The 22,164-nt window shown below is 48.2% G+C and overlaps 1 protein-coding gene across 5 annotated transcripts in view; it reads left to right on the top strand.

The window, feature by feature from the left end:
* Nucleotides 1–22,164, top strand: part of ZNF512B (zinc finger protein 512B) — a 67,451-nt gene that overhangs the window by 17,300 nt on the left and 27,987 nt on the right. Inside the window, exons 3-11 of one of the 5 annotated variants that reach the window (XM_030533030.1) lie at nucleotides 3,216–3,277; nucleotides 4,895–5,038; nucleotides 9,268–9,440; nucleotides 9,630–9,883; nucleotides 10,606–10,677; nucleotides 12,058–12,192; nucleotides 17,782–17,906; nucleotides 20,884–20,976; nucleotides 21,946–22,044. In XM_030533030.1, the coding sequence (XP_030388890.1) occupies nucleotides 3,216–3,277; nucleotides 4,895–5,038; nucleotides 9,268–9,440; nucleotides 9,630–9,883; nucleotides 10,606–10,677; nucleotides 12,058–12,192; nucleotides 17,782–17,906; nucleotides 20,884–20,976; nucleotides 21,946–22,044 (1,157 nt within the window). Of the gene's footprint in view, nucleotides 1–3,215; nucleotides 3,296–4,894; nucleotides 5,039–9,267; nucleotides 9,441–9,629; nucleotides 9,884–10,605; nucleotides 10,678–12,057; nucleotides 12,193–17,781; nucleotides 17,907–20,883; nucleotides 20,977–21,945; nucleotides 22,045–22,164 lie in introns of all 5 variants that reach the window. The other 4 variants (XM_030533029.1, XM_030533028.1, XM_030533032.1 and 1 more) reach the window with 4 other exon arrangements.

The raw sequence follows: 22,164 nt of genomic DNA, 5'->3' as shown, positions 1-22,164 counted from the left end.
GGACGGCGGGGGCAGTCCGTGTGCCCTTAGGGCGGCACATGCGTTTCCGCGGTGGCGGCAATTCGGCAGCAGCTTCTATATTTAGCTGTCCGCAGCGGCTTCAGCTAAACGGAAGCTGCCACCGAATTGCCGCCGCCACAGAAACACGCCTGCCGCCCTAAGGGCACATAGACTGCCCCCGCGGCCTGCAGCGGCAATTCGGTGCACTGCTTGGGGCGGCGAAAACTGCAGAGCCGGTCCTGGGCAGAACAACCCAGGTCATTGGATACCTATCATAGCATTCCTTCCCAGTTCTGGACCTTAGCGTCCAAAATATGGGTACTAGCATGAGTTTCCCTAAGCTTAATTACCAGCTTAGGTCTGATATGCTGCCACCAATCAGGAATTTTCCAGGGCCTGATACCCTCTGGTCCCCCCAAAACCTTCCCTGGGGACCCCAAGAACCCAGATCCCTTGAGTTCTTAAAACAAGGAGATATAAGCCATTCCCCCACCTCTCCCCCTCCCAGAATTTCCCTCCCTGGGCTATTCTGAGAGATACTGATCCAACTTCTTAAATCACCATACAGAGAAGCATCTCCCTTCCCTCTCACAAAGAGGCAAACAGATTCAAGGAAAACAGAGAGAGATTCTCTCTCTCTCTCTCTCTCCTCCCGTCTCCCCCACCAGTCCTGGTGAGTTATCCCAATCCCCTGGGATAAAACAAGGGAAACAAGAAAAAAATCAATCAGGTTCTCTAAAAAGAAATCTTTTAATAAAAGAAAGAAAAAGTAAAGAATTATCTCTGTAACTTCAAGATGTAAATATACAGGGTCCTATAGCTTACAGATACCAGAGAGAGACTTTCCCCCCAGTACCAATAGAAATCAAAATATTCCCAGCAACTACACATATAAAAGTTAACCAGCCAGATCCACAATTGCAAATAGAGTAAAACAATTAAAAAGCCTAAACCGCCTGGTTTTTACCTTCTATTTGAAAAGAAACTTAGTGAGCCTGTAGTAATGTCTGGTCTCTCTCAGACCCTCCGACAGAAGAACAAAGAACAAAGAAGTCACACCCAAACTTCCCTCCACCCGAATTTAAAAGTATCTTGTCTTCTGATTGGTCTTCTGGTCAGGTGTCCCGTTTCCTGCTTGTAACCCTTTACAGGTATAAGAGACATTAACCCTTAACACTCTGTTTATGACAATACCAAAGGAGCTCGACCTAATGGAATTTTCAGAGGATTACCCCGTTGATTAAGGTTGTATTTTAAGGGTGCATTATGCTGGCTGTAATGCAGGATGCTAGTGGATCTTATGAAAATACAGCCCTGTGGGACATCAGCTTGGCAGATGGACACTGCAAACCAGGGTCATTTGGGTAGGTACCTTGCTGCTGTTGATGTATTCAGCAAGTTTGCTAGCAGAAAAACTATGATAATCCAATTTTAGTTCACATGGGAAAAGTTTTAGAACTGGGTGAAATTTTTGGGACAAATAGTTTATTTGGTTAAAAAAAAATGCAGTTTTGGCCTGACCAAAACTATTCAGAATTTTGGGTCGAATGCGTGAATAGTTTTGGCCGCAAAAAATGACTTTTAATGTTGAAACATTCACATCGATATTTTCGAAATGATAATGTTGACTTTTCCTTTCAGAAACACGTTTCGTTTAGAAATGTAGCTCGGTTTGTTTTTTAAAAAACAGAAAGGGGAAAATAACATGGAAAACTATACTAAAAAAATGGGGGAAGGGGGCGATTGTTTTGGGTTGACAGACCCAAACTATCAATTATTCTTTCAGCTCCAGTGCAGTTCATCCCTGGACAGTGGAGCCAGAACAAGGGCTAGACATCATGATCGTCCCGTTTAGGCCGGTGCTGGAACGCACCCTGTCCGTCTGCCTGTTTTTTTTTTACATTCAGTCAGTACTCATCAGACACACTCCCAGAATGTGCTCCCAGGTCCCCATGTAGAAGTGGAGCTTACGAGCAGGAAACTGGCCTAAGGAGGGGTGGGGGTGTTTCTCCAGGGATTGCTAGTGAGCTCCAGTAATTCAGCCTTAGGCAGTTGCTGACCTTTTTCTTCAGCCCCCCGTTTAGGGCAGGCTGATCCTACAAGCCGGATGTGAACCAAGGCCCTGGCGGGCTGCTTCCAACCAGTGACCTGTGGTGGGTCTTGGGAAGCGCCGCCAGGAGCTAGAGACGAGGTCACTGTAAGTAGGGCTCTGGAAAGACCCCAAGAGTGAGCTGAACTCCTGCTGGGACCAATAAGGGTTGCCCGGGAGCGAGGGCTCATGTAGGGAACCAAGGGGCAGGAGCCTTAAAGCTGCTACGTACGTCTTGAGCCCAGGCTGAGGGTCGGCCGAGTACAAGGCCCTCAGGGTAGGATGTAAGCACTTCACAGGCTGCATGCTTGCCCCCCGGGAGAGGGGTGAACTTTCCCCCTAAACAGCCTCACAGAGATGATGTGCAGCATGTAGCCTCTGTTTAGTCCTCCATCGTCTGTTCCTTCTTCCTGGCCTTACTGTCTCACCTCCAGTCTCTGCAGCTCCCCAGGATCAGCTCCATGGCCATAACTGGTCACTCTCCCCTACCCGTGCCATCTCCTCCTAGCTCTCACCTCCTCTGCCATAATGCTTCCATTCTAAGCACACCTGTAATTGCCACGGCGCTGTCCATTGCTGGGAGTGGTTGTTGTGCAGGCAGGGTTGGAGTGCAGCGGAGCTCTAATGCTTTAAGAGGGGGTGGGACATTTCCTATGTTTTCCAGCCTGGCTCGGGCTACTCGATCCTGTTGTTGTATCTTTGCCCCTGGTTCCCTTCCCAGGGCATCAGGGTTTGGCTCCTTTTTCCAGCCCAAGCTTGTTTATTGTTGGAGACAAAAAGAAACGGATGCGTCGGCAGGGATTTCAGGAGCACTCAGCTTTGGCCGGGCGTGGCTCCTGCTGAGGTCAATGAGTTAAACAGGAGCAGAACTAGGCCAGAGCTGAGTGTTTTGAAATTCCTGCCCTTGGAGTTCGGCTGCTAGCATGCACTGAGGTTGACTCTAACTCTGGATTAGATTCAGGCTGAATTGTGGTGGTGTGAAGTTTGGACAGTCATGGCACAGTCAGGAGGGAGGGCTAGGAAATGGTGGGTAATAGGCAGGGGAAGTCTAGTGCAATGATGGAAATCAAGGTCTGGACTTGCTGGCTGGGTAGCTGTGGGCCACATGTTCTGTGTTTGTTTGCAGGAAATGCAACCAGCGACAAAACAGAAGGCAAGAAGAAAGGGAGACCTAAGGCAGAAAACCAGGTGCTGAAAGACATTCCTGTAAGAATCTAAATCCATTGATACCCTGATTCCCCTCCTCCCCCGCCTCTCTATCTGTGATTCTCTCCTTCCCCTTCTCTCTTCCTCATCCTGTCCAGCCCCCTGGAAAGTAGTTAGTAAAAAGCCAGCCCAACCCCTAAGGGTCTGAGGTGGGGCAGGGCCAGCACCAGGTGCCCAGGTGGTGTTCCTGATCCGCCGGTTTAATTCCACTGACTGTGAAGGAATCTGGGGGTGATGCTGTTACAGAGCCTGTGTGTGCATCTGCCAGGGAGAAGGGGAGCGACAACAACCAGCCTAATTCAAAGGAACCCCACCTTCCAGCATGAGGCTGCCTTGCAGCCTGGTTAGCAGCTCAGATGCCAGTCTGAGTCCTTAGGGCAGCCCTTCGAGCTGGGGGAGACATCACTAAAGCTCTGTGATCATGGGCGGTGCAATGTGGGACTGACCTGCAAGGTGCTGGGTGCCCACTGGATTCAGCACCTCTCAGGAGCAGGACCCAGGGATGCTGATTTAAAAACCAGACAATGCAAGTGTTTGTTGCCGCAGTTCAGCTATCTAGCTGCCTCTTTGCAAGCGTTTTTGTTCAGGCTGGCCCTGCTGTCGCATGTGCTAATGAAGCTGTGTTTGTACACACATCTGTCTGCACAGCTGGGTGCGTCCCCTTTGAACGATTTGATGCCAAGTGTGATGTGCTTACGGGAGTAACATGGGTGACAGGGTGATGTGAGCTATGGTTTATTTATGGGGATTATATATAAAGTACGGCTTAACAACTGGCATGATCCAGAGTGTGGTTTCTTCAGTAGGGTGGCCAAAGGCGGGGGTGTTTGATGGGTGGGATTGGAATAAATCATTGGCATAACGTGAAAAATAGATGCGGTCCGGCTTCCAACGAGTGACTGGCAGGTTGGGTGTCACGCTTGAGACACCTGTGTAGTTGCTCGGCACTTTCTGAGAACTGGGCCTCTTTATGGTGTCTCCTGTTGGACACTCAACATCGTGAATCACCTGAATGGGCTTTTGCATGTAGAGACGGTGCTTTCCATTAGGCAGGTTAGAGATCTGGCGTATTCATCATGAGGGTGTCAGAGCTGGTTTAATTATCGGGTGGCGCGTAGTAAGATGTGAGTTGTTCCCTGGGGAGTTGTACAATTTCATTTCAGCCCTGTAGCGTGGACAACATACGGAGCAGGTTGTCATTAGACTAGGGTGCGGTGTGATTTGCTGACTAGATGAAATGTGGGCTGGTTAAATCACTGAGGCGACTTTTGGTGAGATTTACTGAGCTGGGCTGGAATGTACTTTAGTCACCTGGGAAACACAGGGATGGGCTGCTTCCCTTTTGCAACAGGTGCAGTGTATGAGTGCATGATTGCATCCCCAGTTGAAGCGAACCTGAGTGCATGTACCTGACTGAGAGTGGAAAGCAGGTGGTGTCAGGTACAAGTAGTTCATTTTGCAGGGGCACATTTTGAGTACACGCTGGGCCTGCACATTCGACCCCAGCTCTTCTGAAATGTTTGCCTCAGCATGTGTTGTGTTCACGGGATGCTGGAAGGTGTTTATTCAGCTGTATGTCACCATGTCTCCCTTTCTCAGCTGCCCCTGATGAACCAGTGGAAAGATGAGTTCAAGGCCCACTCCAGGGTGAAGTGCCCCAATTCAGGCTGCTGGCTGGAGTTCCCCAGTATTTACGGCCTGAAGTACCACTATCAGCGCTGCCAAGGGGTAAGGAGGATGGAGGTTTGTGTTTCCTTTTGATGATCAGTTCTTGTGTGTATAATTTTCAGTGTTCCCCGTCGCTTCCAGCACAACACCCAAGTCTGGACGATTTCTCAGCAGTAGGGCTAAGCTGCCTAGGTCTTTCAAGTTTTCTCAGGCACTGTCATACTGAGTCCATATTTTATCCCCATCCCTCCTCGAACCATCTGCCCTTGTGCAGTGCCATCCTGACATCTGACCTCTGGCTGGAAGGGAAAGCTGAATAGTACCTACTGTACCTCTTTCCCTCATTCATCACATGCTCTGTCAGCTATGGGAATGGGTTTCTCCAGGTCGCTTTCCATGTGATGGTGTGGTGTTAGTGAGCACCAGCCTGTTGCATGCCGGTGGTTTCATGCCCACCAAAGCTGTGTAACCGGCTGGCTTGGATTATTGGGCAGATCTCAAGAAGAATACAGAGTCGTCTCCATTAGGCTGTGTCTACACAGCAGTTTGGAATGAGCCTTCCAGCCCAGGTCGACAGACCTGGTTTAGTGGGGCTCATGCTAGCGCGACAGCACTTGAAGTTGTGGCTTGGGCAGGAGCGCGGGCTCTGAAGGTAGGGACATGGGTGGGCTTCAGAGCCTGGACTCTAGCCTGAGCTGCCACTTCAAAGCGCTGTCTGCACAGCTATTGTTAGAGCGCAAATGCAAGCCCCGCTAAGCCATGTCTGTCGACCTCCCGCACCTGCTCGCTCCCAAATGCTGGATAGACATAGCCTCGCGACACGTGCTCTAGCCGTGCTCTGGCTAGCTTGCTAAGAGTATCAATGAGGGTGCTGCGAGGCGGCTTACACCGTGAGCTAGCTATGCGAGTACGCCCCCGGGGAACCTGGGGGGCCTATGCAGTTAAGTTTGATCTGAACTTAACCTTTTTCCTAGTGTACGTGCAAGGTAACACCATTAGACTGATTTACCTGCTTGAGCTAAAACCTAATCAGGGCTACCACTGACCTGTTAAATCACACACATCGGTGCTGGGACAAGGAGGGCTGGGGGGGCTGTTGCGCCCCCAGCTTGAAGTGGTTTTCATTATACGCAGGGTTTACACTTTGGTTCAATGGTTCTCGGAACCCCCACTATACAAATTGTTCCAGTGCCCCTGACCTTGCATGTACCCTAGGAAAAAGCTCACGTTCAGGTGAGGTGTAGTTAGCACGTGTTAGCTAAGCCTGACCTACACTCCACCACTTTTCCTAGTGAAGACAAAGCTCTCTTGTTCCTCAAAATATAGACGTCTTGAATATTCCTTGAAAATCTGTGGAAAGGTCACAAAATGCCTGGGTTGGTTCGTTTCAATCGTAGAAGTGCAGGACTGGAAGGGACCTCAACAGGTCATCTAGGCCAGTCCCCTGCACTCAAAGCTGGCAATGAATGTCAGGAGCATGACAATTGAAATGAGCTGGACCTTTTAAAACATTAAAAAATCCAAAACCTCCCCAGTGGAGCCACTGTTTGAAGTATTGGGGGGAAAAATATGGTTGTGGTTAGTTTGAATGACTCAGCTGTTTAAAACGGGAACAAAAACTTCATTTAATTAGGCTCTTCTCTATCTAGGAAGATGCTAATTTTGTTTGCGGTTGTCTTTTGTGCAAGTATCTGTGCGTGCGTGTGCAGGTACATGCCTTTCTGTGTGCATGGTGCAGAAATCCAGGCTGCACTACCAGCCCGCAAAAGGAAATTGCTCACCTAGATTATGTGACCTCCCCTCTAAAAAGAAAATCACTTTCGCTAAGGATGCCCAAGGTGGGAGAGTGGTGGAGGGCAAGGTGAATGTACTTTTGGAGCAGTGTGTGAGATGTAACCATGTCCCCACAACAAGATAGACATACGAGTGTGGGTAGCACCTGTGTGATATGTGGTCTTGAAGGTGGTTCTTTGCAGATGGTGGTGGGGGTTATTGATAAAGACTGATTTATTTACATGGCAGTAGCTCCCAATTTGTTCCAGGGACTTTACAAACAGAGGGAGGCACAATCCCTGCCCTGTGCAGCTCAAAACCCGAAACAGGCTAGAGGAGGAAATATGTTGTCTTTTTTTTGAATTGAGTCACACACACACACACACACCACACACACACACACACACACACACACACACAGACACACACACACACACACACACACCACACACACACACACACCACACACACACCACACACACACACACACACACATAGAATTTTTCCCCCCATTTCTATCTGAGCAGTTGGGATTGTGCAGAATTTCTGGGCAGGCTCCAAATAGGTGAATTTGTCGAGATTCGAAGGCAGCAAAAACTGAGCTGTGATGTGTTTGCAGAAATCTTTCTGTAATCAGCAATCTCCCCTCAACTTTCTGCCCCACTTTTATGTCACTGAGGGTGGCTGTTTGTTTCAGTCTCTGCTGCTGTTCTGTAGTTTATTAAGAGGTAGCGTGGGCAATGAACAGGGGATAAGTTTGCTTTACCTGCCATGGCATGGGTAGCTCAGGGGATGGACAGAGAACATTTTAAAGTATGACATATCCACTCCCTGAAACGGGATTATCAAATGTATTAGCCTCTTCAGCTGTCGTGTTCCCTTCAGGTCAGATTGTGGACGAATTTTACGTGATCATGTGCAAAGCTACATTAGTACCAGCGAAATACAAATCAACAGGAAACTCTGCTCATTGAGGGCCCAGGCCAGTATCCAGCCCTTAGCCCAACTGACTGGACTGTGTGCTGGGGACGTGCGAGGGAAGAAAGCCACTCTGTGGCTGGTACTCCAGCCTGAGGGCTACAGAAACCCCTTTGGCTGCTGCACTGCCTGCCTATGGTGAGGAATGGTGGGTGGTTCTGCAGTGATGTGCATTCACTCCTTCACTCCCAATGCATCTCTGTGCCGGGGCACGGAGCCCTGGCATGCATTCCCCAACGCCTGCGCTGCCTTCTCCCACCCCATGCCAGGGAGCTACGGCCCTCTGTTGCTCATGGAGGTGGGCAATAGATTCCCCCAAGATAGGGGCCAGGCCAGAGCCCGCTGGTGCCCTGTTTGAATGTACAGGGGAGAAGTCAGAGGAGGCAGTGCACAGGATTCAGATTTCCTAGGAGGGACCTTTGCATATAAAGAGGCAGATCTAATATTGCATTTCTTGACACTTCCCAGTATACACGTGAGGTGACATCCAGGCCCTGTTGGAGTCAATGAGAGTTTTGCCATTACTGTACTTTCAGCAGGGCCAGGGTTTCACCCATAATCTCTTAAATGGAGACGGAGAGTTCTAATGCTCAGTTGCTGCTTACATCCATTAAACTCCATCTCCTTCTATCCAGACAGGCCAGACTAATGCTGCATCCCCTGACACTTCCTTGTCTATACATGTCTCTCAGTGCCAAGGGGCAGCTCTTTCCTGTAACCCAACAGAGTCCTTCCATAGGCAAACCCACCCCTGCCCCTATCCCCCTGAATTCCCATTGCCTCTGGAAAGACTGCTTGAGAACTTCAGGTTTTTCCCTAGCAAAATGATCCAAGCCCCACATGGCCTGATCCCTGTCAGAATTCTAAAGCAAGTTGGGAGCTAAGGCCCCTCCGCAGGGCTTTGCCTAAGAATTAAATGAATGTGGAGCCCAGATTGCATGGAATGAGGGAGTGAAAAGAGGATGGGAAAGGAAATCACATTTCAGGATTCATCCTCCAGCTCAAAGCTGCAACTTGAAATAAACTTGCCCCCTGTTCTCAGAAAGCAGCCATCTGAATTGTGCGCAAAACGCCAGCTTTCTAGCAACCTTCCAATTGCACGTCTCTGTGCCTGTTTGCATGTGCAAATGCAGGATTTGCGCTTTCAGTTTAGGCAGCTGATTGTATTGGGATCTCTGTTATGCTTTTATTTTTAAAAAGGTTTTCTCTTTTCATCCCCACGAAGGACCAGATTCCCCTTTTGATGCACCAGGGTATGTGTAGCTCACCAAAGCACTCCCTGGCTCCAGTTTAAAATGCTGGCTGGAATTTTCAACGGAGACAAAGAGAAATAACCATAACCCTCCAATTCCCATTGAAAGACAATGGGGATCAGGTACCTATGGCCCTGGTGCTTTTGAAAAACTCACCTGCTGTGGCGTGTTGCTGGTGGTGCTCGTGGAAAGGGATTCTTCTACCTCCCAGTCTTGGCAGTGTGAGTTTGCAGGAAGGTTCTTTCACCTTCAGGGAAAGGGCTGGTCCTTTCCCTCTCCCACCTCTCTGCTCTCTTGCAGGGGGCGATCTCGGAGAAGCTGACTTACCCTTGCTCTTACTGCGAAGCTGCCTTCACATCCAAGACCCAGCTGGAAAAGCACAGGCTCTGGAACCACTTGGATAGGCCAGTATCAGCTAGCAAAGCAGAAAACAAAGTGCAGAAAGCTGTTGGCAAGGCCAGTGGCAAGAAAAGGTACCGGCACGTGGCTTAGCTGCTTGCCAGTGTTTTGGGGAAGGCTGGGAAGAGAGAAGGGGAAAACTCCCAGTTCCCTTCCCACTGGCCACTGGAGTGCAATCCCGATTGGCCGGTGGGTTGGAAGAGGTGTCAACAACATTGCTTTCTTGACTCTGCTTTAAATGAGCCCTCTATGCTTTGCCCTAGAGCTGCTGAGAGTTCAGATTCCCCCAACATCCATCCCAAACAGGCAAAGGTGGAGAAGACTGTGGCCCAGGAGCTCCCTGAGAATGGAGAGTGCCTAGTGGAGAGCAGGAAGAACAAAGTGTTTCAGATCACGGCAGCAGAGGCAGTAGCAGCAACTACCCCGACGGCCAAGTCTTCGAGCTGCAAGGACCCCAAACAACAAGGGGGCACGCAGGCTTCCCTCCAGGAGGAGGACCCAGAGAGGATGAAGCACAGTAAGAGTAGAGCCCGGGGCTCCGTTGGTTCAGGAGGCTGGAGCGGGTGGCGTCCCAGGGCAAAGGGTAGAGTCACTCCCAGTCTCCGGCACAGCAATGTGATGGAGGCTGACTCCGCTGAAAGCAATGGCCTCGCTCTCCATTTACACTTGTGCATCTGGCTCCCAGGGAGCAGGACACAATGAAACTGCACAGCACAGCCACAGCCAGAAATCGAAGCCACGTACACAGAGCAGCCAGTCGGAGGGGAGAGACTGACATGGGTCGGGACTGCCTTGGGGATGGAAAATGGAGTTCCACTCTCAAAGCACTAAGGAGACCGTACGTGCAGAAACTGCGTAGGGGGATAGGGGAGCCATTAGTCACTCCACTCCAGGTTGTTAAACAGCCTTCAGCAGTCAGATCTGCCTTATGAGGATAGGGAATAACATCTCGGATCCGAGGGTTAGGTAGCAGATCTTTCAGCCCTGGGCTCTGGGAAGAAGGACAGCACCTCTAGTGCTATACGAGGGTGTTAGCTGAGGGTCCCATCCATAGCTGCTTCATTTCAGGGCAGTAAAGCCCCTGGAAGGGGGGAGGGTAAAGTGAGGTTGGATCCCTTACTGCTCACCTCCTGATCCAGAGTTCATCCACGTTCCTTTGCCCCATGTGTATTTAAATCCACACTTGCAGTGCAGTTATTTGACCAAATTTTTATCTCTGTTTTCTCTCTCTCGAGTCAGGAAGGAAACAGAAAACTCCTAAGAAATTTACCGGGGAGCAGCCATCCATCTCGGGGACATTTGGATTGAAAGGTAACATATGGGGCAGCCCTGTTTCAATTCCAGAGCCTGTCGCTTCCCCCTGTGTGTTCCCAGAATACAGCCCCTCCTACCTGCTCTTGTGAAGGCAGGTATCTGTGATCTCTTCATTACCCAGGGCACCCCTAGCAGAGCCTCCAACAGAGGCATTGGTTAGACTCTGTATCTAAGATGGGACCTAAAACTTCACTTGTGAATGGCTTATGACTGAGATGATCTCCTCTGACCTGCCACCCAAAAAAGGAGGGCTGGGCAGCACCAGAAGTATGGCTGCATCATACTGCCTTTGATTTAATATTCTACCTGCAGCTCCACCCTGAGGATGCTACAGCATCCTCATCTCCTTCCCCATCTCAGATGTCGGCAACTGGTTACAGGATCCCTAGTGCCCTTAACAGCCAGTTGGGGTCTGGAGTTCGTGGAACATTTTTGCATCATTTTTGCACACGAGGTTCCTGCCATTGCCTGAGCAAATCAGACGCTGTTCTCACAAATACGCATTTGCACTTGTAAATGCTCAGTTTTCACATGTAACTCCTCCCATGCGGGCATGTGGAGAAAGAGCATGAAACAGATGCCTAAAAATGCACATGGCTCTTGGGACTTGCGTTCTAAAATTCCAAGCTGTGGGTGTTGGACCAAAAAGTGATTCTGGTCAAACAGGTCTTGCTGCAACCCATATCTGCCCCATTGGCCAGATTTTCAAAAGTGGCTTTTAAAACTGTATCTTCCATTTCTTGCACATGCCCAGGTGAGTAACCTGCCTATTAACTGCCCGTACAGTGTGAGGTTTTGCATGTGCAGAGCAGAGGGGCATCAGATGGAGCTGTTATTGTTGCTATTTATTTGTTGGTCCATCAGCTGCTTGTCTGGCACTATATAGTATGTAGGGGAAGACACAGTCCTGGCCCCTTTCCTCAGTGGATTATGGCCAAAAGGAATCACATAAGAAGTGTGTCTTCAGGGACCAGAATGAAAAGAAAGGAATTGCTTGTTCTGAGCATGGATCAAGATGCAAAGATGAGATGGGAGAAAGGACACAAAGGCATGATTAAGCGGGGAAGCTGGACCGAGTGCCGTTGGCTCGGTGTGTATATAACTCTGCCTGTTAATCTCTTTTCCACCAGGAGCAAATTTGTTTGCCTTTGCAGTCAGACTTGGCAACATGGCAGCTCACTCAGCAGCGCAGGTGGCAGCAGCCTGGTCTCCCAAGGGATCTCTGTTCCCGCGTGTGCCTGGCACTCACTCTTACGCTAGCCCTGCTCTCTGCTCTCCTATTCGCAGGCAGTTTCACACAGTCTGACAACACAGCCTGTTTAATGAAGTCCCAGGATTCATGATGGCAAATTTTTAAGGCTATGTCTTTTAATACAGGCCTGGCAAAAGCAGAGGACAAGGCAAAGGCCCATCGAGCCAAGAAACTGGAGGGGACCAGCAGCATGGATGAGCTGAAAAAGAAGCCTCCAGGAGCTGGTGTGAAAAGGGAGGCCGTCACGCATTTATCGTCAGGTGAGGTGTGAGGATTCCCCGGCCTGCTGAGAACTGGGTCACTTGGTAGTAACCTCCCAAGAGTGAGGGAGGAAAAACAAAGCAACAGATTGTTTAATGGAGCTAGGATAATAAGAGACCAAAGTCAATTTACCTGAGTGAGGAATGACTAGAGGTTAAGAAAATGTTTCGACACTTGTCTCAGTGCTTGGAGCACTCAGAAATAGCTTATTTTTTAACCTTCCCATTCATGATAGACTCAGTTCTCAATGTGGACCTTGGGGTCTTAGTGACATTGAGGCGCAGATCTCAAGCCGAGGCTGACAAGTGCTTAGCAGAGCTCAGGAGAGGGTGGCTGAGAAGATTATGCTGCTATTTCACCTTCATGATGCTGGGCTGGTCTCCATTGTTCCAGTTCTCCACAACAATTTAGAGCAGCCAATAGGCTGCTCTGAGTTACCCCAGCTGCACGTGGCCCCTAGCAGCAGGCCATTCAGCAGCAGGGTGAGGTGTCCAGGGCCGGCTCTAGGCACCAGCCGAGCAAGCTTATGCTTGGGGTGGCAGATTCTAAAGGGCAGCATTCCCTCGAATCCTTTTTTTTGTTTTGTTTTGTTCCACCGCTTTGGCCGGCACAGAGGAGGGGCGTGCCCTGCTGGGAGCAGGCTGCGCCCTCTGTCTGCCCCAGCTGGTACTTGGTCTGTAGCAAGCCCAGCAGGGCAGCCCACATCCTTCCGTCCCCGCTGACCGGAGCGGCGCGGAGCCCTCTCGACAGGCGGCACAGCAGAAGCCCTTGCTGCCCCCTTCTCTCTCCCCCCCACTCCTGCCCCCCACTCCTGCTGCCTGGGGTACGTCTGCAGCACCGGGAGTCCCCCTGCACCCGCGCTCCGGCCGCCCCACAGATTTTTTTTGTTTGGTTGTTTTTTTGCTTGGGGCGGCAAAAAAGCCAGAGCCAGCCCTGAAGGTGTCCTTGCCACAACCCCTTTCTCTTGGCATTTTCCCCTGCACCACCCACAGGGAGGGAGGGTGGGATAGGAGCCACTACAGCAGCTCCCAGTGATGCTGCTGCATAGGAAAGATTGCCCAATGGCCAGTGAAGATGGCATTAGGGCAGCTTTGTGCAGGGAAAGCATCACAAAACTTCCCCAAGGCAGCCTAGAATCTGCACTCTGGTTTCAAGTAATGACGCTGTAAGCCAGGGGTCGACAACCTTTCAGAAGTGCTGTACCGACTCTTCATTTATTCACTCTGATTTAAGGTTTCACGTGCCAGTCAGACATTTTAACGTTTTTAGAAGGTCTCTTTCTATAAGTCTATAATATATAACTAAACTATTGTTGTATGTAAAGTAAATAAAGTTTTTAAAATGTTTAAGAAGCTTCATGTAGAATTAAATTAAAATGCAGTGTCCCCCAGACCGGTGGCCAGGACCCGGGCAGTGTGAGTGCCACTGAAAATCACCTTGCATGCCGCCTTCGGCACACATGCCATAGGTTGCCTACCCCCGCTATAAGCAGTGAAAAATGACATAGGCCCAAATCTTGCCCCTCATGCATGAAGTCACTAACCAAACTCCCGCTGACTTCAGTGGGACCAGTGTCTGGACTATCAGCTGCGCTCTGTGCACAGTTCTTCCACTACGAACTGAATGAACATCTCGACCATTTTCTAGCTGGAGCCTGCGTTTTGGAGTTCTTCCTCGGGCGGCACTTGCTTTCGCTGGCAGTCTTGACAGCGAGAGGCATGCAGGAGGTGCAGAACAAACACAGCTGCAGTGCTTTTCACTGATTGCACATGCAAATAAGTGGCTTTCTCAGCTCATCACAATGCGGAGACATTCAAATATACAAACTCAGTGGGCCGCATGCTAACCACACTTCCCGGCGTAAAAGCAGAGTCACCCTATCTGAGTCAGCGGAGGGAACTCCAGATTTACAGCCGTCTGCAATCAGAATCTGGTCTCCTGTGAGGTGTTTTTTTTTGAATCTCATATCACACATTTAAATAACACGTTGGAAACTTGGCATGCAGACAGCAGCTTCCTGTGTTTGTGCAGGTGGCAGAGATACCAGTTGCAGAGCTTATCTGCACACAGTCGGTTCGGAAGCCTGACGTTGACGCTTATGTCTCATTCCTTCTCTGAGTTTCTCTTAGAGGAGATGAGTAGCTGGGGGAAGGAAGGATCACTCTCAGCTGCGCTAGGGGCCGTCTGTCTAGTAGTCCCAGCTTTCCCCTAATGGCCTGCTAAACACTATTATACCGTTCACCCACTAGGTGGCATGGTGTGTAAAATACCTTCTTGAAATGAACCTCAGCCCTACCTGGCAGAGCATTAAAGGATCTTAAACATACCAGGTGTGATCATCATAAGCAAGGTCTATAGCCAGTCCGTATCTGGTACAGGGACATGACATGGGATCAGGAGTAAACTAAGATCAGAGACAAAAGGAACAAAGCAGCAAAGGTTGCAAGATCTCATCAACTTGCCACTCTTCAGTGCCCCCCAGAGAACTTCAGCTTTGATAAGCCTTTCCAGTGGACAGACTGGAAGCAGTGATTTGCAAGATTTCGAACTGCAAACAAACTCCACAGAGAAACTGGAGATACCCAGGTATCTTCTTTAATTTATGCTATGGGGAAGCAAGCAGAGCATATTTTTAAACCCTTTGACTTTACTGAAGACAGTCACAAAGATGTCCATGAAAGGGTTCTGCCTATATTTGATGCAGACTTTGTACCTCATCGACATGTGTTCACCAGAAATTCAAGAACCAAGGGGAAATGTTGAATGTTTTATAAGAGTTCTGCATACATTGGCTGAAAACTGTGATTTTGAGAATGCAAAACATGAGAATATCAAAGAGAGACTGGTTATTGAGTTAAAACCTTCACAGCAGCTACAGTTGAAGAGAGATTTAAACTTAGCTACAGCTGTTCAGATAGTAAAGCAGTCAGTATTAGTGAAACAACAGAAAAAAAGGCAGGTGCAGCCCGAAAACCCTGAAACTAGCTTAGAAGCTATGAACAAACACTTGAGAGTTAAAAGTCATTATCATACAACTCCTGAAGGAAGGTGAGAGAACTCCCAGGCTAAGAGGGACAAATTCCAGCCTACATGCACACAGTGCGGGAAAAGTGATATCCCGGGAGATGATGCATGGCCAGCCGGAGACGCAAGGTGTAATACATGCACGAAATATGGACATTTTGTGGCTGTTTGCTGCACCAAAGCAGTCAGGAGTTGACTCAAATTACAGACAATCAAGAGGCATTGTTTCTGGGATCTGTCACTTGTGATGACACGGAGCCTGCCTGGAAAGTGAAATTGAATGTTCACGACAGAACCATTGACTTTAAAATTGACTCAGGAGCTGATGTCACAGTCATCTCAGAAAGGACTTACAATCACCTTCAGCCTGTCCCAGGCCAGAGCTGAAGTCACCTGAGTCAGCTCTGAGTAGCCCTCCAGGGATTCTGAACTGCATAGGACAGTTCGTCACAGAAATAATTTACAAAGACAAAAGCTTTGCATTCAGAGTGTACGTGATCAAAGACCAACAACCTTCTCAGCCGAAAGGCAGCAGCCATGATGGGCTTAGTAAGAAAGGTGGAAGTCAGAACTCTATAGAGGATTTGTTGATACTGAACTTTTGAAAGGAGATCCAGTTCAAATCAACATAAGAGACAATGCTGAGCCATACAGTGTACAGCCACCACTTCCTGAGGGACCTGGGAAGAGATTAGCTGCAGATTTATGCATATTCAGAGGACATAATTAGCTGGTGCTTGTGGACTGTTTTCAGGTATACTGAAATAATGTACTTGAAAGATGTAACAGGTTGCAATGTTATTGAGAAACTGAAGTACCACTTTTGTTCACATCAGTATTCCAGAACAACTATTTCTATTTCTGCTGTTTACTGCAGCAGAATTTAAGTCATTCCAAACAACACATGATTTTGATGCTATTACTAGGAGCCCACATTACCCACAAGCAAATGGAGAGGTGAGAGAGCTGTACAGACAGCCATTAAAATCCTACAGCAGGAAGATCCATTCTTGCTCTTCTGAGTTACAGATCAACACCAGTAGCAGATACTGGATATAGTTCAGCACAACTCCTGACAGAAAGACCATCACAAAAGTTCTCTTCCAACTTTGGAAAAAACCCTATCTCCAAAGTGGCCAGACATGAAGAGAGTAGCCAAATCAGGTAAAAAATGTAAAGGAGCTTATGAACAACTTCTTCAGTAGATACCACTCAGAGAATGGCCGCATCTAGAACCGGGTGACCATGTTCATGTCAAATTGGATGTAGAAAAAGGATGGGCAACGCCAGCTGTCTCAAAGAAAAACTCGATCATACGTGATCAAGACCAACAGTGAAGAGTTCAACAGAAACGGTTGATGTCTCCAGTTTGCTCTTCAGAAAGAACAGCACAGAACGACACTACAGATGACAGATGCAGAAGAAGAAGAAGGATCCAGGATTCATAACCAGCCACAGCCAGTCATTGCAACTAATGAACAGCCAGATGAACAGGTTGTTCCATTTTTGAGTCATGTAATTAGAAAACCAATTGGATTCTGCACCATGCAACAGATTGATCTGTACTGAACTACAAAAGTAGCAAGATAATGTAACTATGGGAAATGTAGAACTTAAAGGGGGAGATATAATGGAATGCTAAACTGTATTGTACTGTTCAGCCACTGGCTAGCGCTGTGTATAAACTACTTACTTAACCACGTCTGAGCCATACCTGGCAGAGCATTAAAAGGATCTGATGATGATCACACCTGGTGTGTATAAGCAAGCTCTGTTGCCCATCCATATCTGGGGGGCATGATTCTGGTCTCCCCCTGTTCATCTCAACTTAACCTAAAATGAGTCAGTCAGTTCTTAACCTCCAGGGCTTGCAGTCTTCCTTTGTCTCTCTCTGTTTCTTAGAGGCAGACCAGTATGGGGCTGTTACCCCTCAGCTATCCCAGTCCTTTTGGCATCCCCATCTTCTTCTGTTCTGCTTCCTTTATAGCTGGGCTTATTTTCCTTATTGGTCCCAGCTGAGGGTGCATGCCTCCACGATCGGCAAGTCTGCAGCTGTGCTGGGCTGTGGTCAGCCTCATCTCCTCTCCCTTCTGCCTATGCTCGTCATGGGGTTTGTAAACCCCATTGCAATCACATGGCCTAGCAGCCTGACTCCATGCATGAAACAGGGACTCCCTGGTGCATGAATTACCAAAGTGCAGAAGCTTCCCAACAAGACCAGATATTGGAAATATTCGTTTTTCCCCACTGCGCACAATAATGGGCATGCAAATCAAATTACTCTGTGCAAATGGCTCTGTTTGCCCAAGCCATTGCAATAATTTTATATGCAAATTAGGCATCCAACTGCATTTTTGCCCCTGTAATTTTGGAAATGTGTTCTGCAATTTGGGGGCTTTTCTGTGAATTATTTGTTGCATTTGACATCTTAAGCGGCTTCCAACCTTTCAAACCTTGGTGTTTCGCTTATTCATGAATCCTGGAAAGGACTTTACTCTGGAAAAAGTGCTGTCCCTCTAGCACCAACCTTTTTACCTGTTTTGCTTTTCTTCCCCGCCCTCTAGCAAACCCAGAGGACCAATGGCAGCGGGAGATCAATGAGAAAGGAGAAGTTGCCTGTCCTACGTGTGGCGTTATAACCAGGAAAACCATTGTTGGGCTCAAAAAGCACATGGACGTCTGTCAAAAAGTAGGTGCTCGCAATGATCAAGTTGATTTAATTTATTCTGGTGGGGAAGAGACTTGCACACCCAAGATGAAATTATTAATAATAACAAATACCTTCCTCTTATGGAGCACTGTTCATCAGCAGACCTCAGAGCGCATCAGTTTTTAATGGATTTACCCTCACAACACCCCTGTGAGATAAGGTGATGCTATTGTCCTCACTGTTCAAAGGGGGAACTGAGGCACAGAAAATCTCAGGGTCTTGCCCATGGTCACAAGCAAAGTCTGTGGAAGGGCAGGGAATTGAACCTGGGGCTCTCAAGTCTTAGGTGGGTGCCCTAACCACTGGGCTATCCTTGCTTTTGTTTGTTAATTAATAATTTAATGACTCTTCTCTAACTGATATTGGTGCTCGCTAAAACCTCAAGCTGTGGGACACCTACTGGTTGTCTCCAGAGAGCTGACTAGGCGCTTCAGGCTGGCTTCTCCGCCTTCATTTCCAGCTGCTAAATTAATAGATTTTTAAAGCCAGACATGCTTGTGGAGATCGTCTCATCTGACCTCCTGCGTAACACAAGGAGTTTCACATGGGACATTCGTGCACTGAGCCCAATAACTTGTGGTTGTGGTCGCGCACGTCTCTCAGAAAAACACCCCGTCTGGATTTAAATTGTGTTTAAAATACGGCAAACGCACACTCAGTGCCTCTGTACTACTACTTTTCCATGTGGGATATTGCGGCACAGGAAACCTTAGGCATTGCCAAGGGGTGGAGGTGGTTCCCTGGATAATGAATGCAAGTGGAGGTGTGGAAGAGAGCATCTCTGTATTAAAATGTGGCCTGTTAAACTTCAGTCTCTGAAAAACCAACTTACTCAGAATCCATTTAAAACATAAGATGGGTGCCCGCTTTTCAAACTGTTTAGGCATGCGGCTGCACACACAGCGTTTGTGGCTAATTTGTGTGTGCGGGTACTGCCCTTGAGCGCACACGTTGGATAATTGTGTCGGTTTTTCCAGGCAAATCCCCAATTTGGACACACAATTGCAGTAATTACACACATAAAGGTGCCCCAAAAGTTTTTAAGAAAGTGGGCCAGTACATTTTTGCATTAGCTGTTTTCTTATTGTCTGGACACACCCTCAGTTGCAGCTGTGTAACACCTCCACTGCTGCGTATGCATTGATACCCATTGTATGCATGCTACTGAGGCCAGACTTTGGGGCAACAAGGTGTGTTTAGTAAGCCAGTCAAAGTGCTGTCGGTCAGTAATGGTACCGTGAAAAGCTGACTCTCCTCTGCGTCAGCATCCATCAGACAAATCGATTCCATCTTCATCAGGCTCCTGGTGGGTTAGAAGAAGTCTATTTTAAGAGAAGGATGACATAGGATCAGTTCTGATCACTGACTCCGTTGAAGTCAATTGCAAAACTCTCAGTGGCATCCAGATTTCATTCATTCTCTGTTACATTTACAGTGTGCTTTGTGAAGGTCTCCCTAGACCAGTGGATAATGTAAAGGGCCATGAGACCGGCCAGCCTGCTTGATGTGTGAATCCATGTGAGAGCAGTAAAACTTGCCTTTCCGCATGTAAACAGGCGTGTGGCTGTGCAGATCAGGTAGCTGGGCCTCTTGCTGCCTGCTGGGCTGTTCAGAGGGGCACCATCCTGTGGTGCTCGCTGATAGCCCATAGCTGGTGCTCCCGTCACTTCTGGAAGAATTGAGTCTGGCCGATTTGGGCGTGATTTAGCCATGGTTTATGGTTTGCAGTGGTGTTGGAGCCATATTGGTCCCAGGATATTTTAGAGACGAGGTGGAGGGGGTGGGCAATATCTTTTATTGGATGAACTTCTGTTGCTGGAAGTTTTGACCTTACCTAGGGCTCCTCTTCATGGTTTCTGATGTCAGGAAAATCTCCCATGATGGAATTATAGACCCAGATCCTCTGCTGTGGCTGAGGAGCTCAGCTCAGGATGGGGGTGCAAAAGAAGCTTTCTGCTCCCCCGATCCTAGCCAGCTGTGGGCCCACCTGCTCCTCAGCGTAGATTGGACCTGCTCTGACTTGAATCAATTTCCACTAGCCACAAGGGCCTGATGTGTCAGCCAGAGATCTCCTGGGCACTATGCCAGTAGCCGGGAAGGGAGATGGGTTAGGAGCTGGTGTTTTCCTGCGGGATAATCCCCCTACACTTTATACAATTAAATGGCAGCTGTGTGAATGGCTGGAAGAATGACATGCATTGACTTTTCGTTTTGGTGGCTATCTGCACTTGCTGTCTCTTGGTTCACTGTGGTGCGTATTTGCCTCTGGGGTCGATAAATCTTGATATTCACCTCAGTGGAAGTCAATATGTGTTTAATCGCTTTGTAGATTCTGCTTGTCCATCAGCGGGATAGCAGTTGCAATGCAGAGTTGCTCATTTTCATTGCATCTTTTAACAGGCCACATGTAATGCAGAGTCAGGGGTCATATGGCAGAGTAAGAGTCTCACGAAACTGTTCTGCTGATGAAATCTCGGTGACATTTTCAAATAGTTCTTCAGTTTTGGACAGTCCAGTAGCAGAGGGGAGTATATCACATTCCAGGACTCATCATGATTACAGGTGTCTGCAGAGTGCAGTTTCTGCGAGACCAGTAGATCTACGTTTTGTATCCCTCTAATGAGCTGAACTGAGACCCAGGTTCAAGTGCACCCAAGTCTGGGGGGTTGAAAATCCAGGCCTGAAATCAAACTTCTCCGAAGTTTAGGGCATGAGGATTAGAAATCCACATTTGGTGCATTGGAGAGAGAGGATAAAGCTGCCAGCTCAGACTGGATCCCAGGACTGGGGTTGTGATCTAAGGTTCTGGTTCAGGTCCAGCATCATTCAGTAGCTTTCAAAATGTCATCTTGTGGGGCCTACATCAAGTGTTCCCTGTTGGGTTGAGGCAGAATGCACTCGCTGGGAAATAATGAATGAAATGGCTGGCGTGGTGACTCCCCTTTAATCTGTTCAGCTGCAGGATGCCTTGAAATGTCAACACTGCACAAAGCAGTTCAAGTCCAAAGCTGGGCTAAACTATCACACCATGGCCGAGCATGTCAACAAGGTAAGGGCTCCCGGAGCACGCAGTGATATATATCTCCAGTTTTCATTCTCTCTCTCTCTCTCTGTCTCCGTGAGATGCAGGTGAAGAAGATGAATGAAGAAACAATTCTTCTTTTTTTTTTAAATGGTGAATTTGGTGCTTATGCAAATAAAGGGCTGGAAGCACTGACTTTCCACCATCCCACACACAGCTCCCAACGTGTACCTCAATCCAAATCTGCACATGCCTGATTTCCCTGTGCTGAGCACTGTCAGTCCTTAACACACAGCGTATAGCCACATACACAGCACGGACATCCACTGGACTCCGCACGTCGTAGCATGACCAGAAAAGACTAAAATTGCAAAATTGTGGAGCCAAATTTTCAAAAGTGCCTAAACTCTGCCTCCAAAATTGTGCTTGCAAAACCATGGGAAATGGGTAGTTACTTGCAGGAATCACATAATTTGGCATTTAACCCCCCACAGGGCATGCAACCAAGTCTACCTAGGACATGCAAATGTGGGGTTTGCACAGGAACTTATCTGTGTGCACAAAAGCTGGCAGGCACAAACTTTTTGAGGCTGCTCTTAAAAATCTGGTCCTATATGTTTCTGGGAGACCAGGGCAAGGCATAACTGTATTTTTTGAATGTCCTGAATTTACCAATTCCATATTGCCTTTTTGTTGTGAATCCATCTCCTGTGGTCTATTGTAAAAGCAGATTTTTTCACTTATGAGTTGCATATGGATTTTCAAATTACACGTTTGCATGCAAACACATGCTAACTGTATGGGCAAATTAAGCAAGCAGTTTCAAGGGCATTGAAACTATGGAAAATCCAGCCCATGATTTTTAACCCGAGACTCTCCTCTAAGAGTTCAGAGAGAGTAATTTCTTGTGAGGGCGAAGTTTGCGACAGCATTCAGGGCACAGAGGACACGAGTGAATGGCTGACTCTGTCGCTTCTGTTACTTCCTTGTTTCCAGCCTGGTCCTGTGGAAACTGCTGGAGTTGGTGAACAGGAAGAGCGGGAAAGGCTGAGGAAAGTGCTAAAGCAGATGGGGAAACTGAAATGCCCCAACGAGGTATAAGAACAATTCCTACTTATCGTTCTGCAAAAGGATGAAAGGAATAAAGAACCCAGATACAGAGGCAGCCAGAGACGTCTCTGTGTCTGTGGGCATTTTAAAATGAATTCGCCGCAG

The sequence above is a fragment of the Gopherus evgoodei genome, chromosome 14 (assembly GCF_007399415.2).
Source record: "Gopherus evgoodei ecotype Sinaloan lineage chromosome 14, rGopEvg1_v1.p, whole genome shotgun sequence".
NCBI classification, from domain to species: domain Eukaryota; kingdom Metazoa; phylum Chordata; order Testudines; family Testudinidae; genus Gopherus; species Gopherus evgoodei.
Note: the sequence above shows the minus strand (reverse complement) of the source record. Positions and strands in the feature narration are given on the sequence as shown.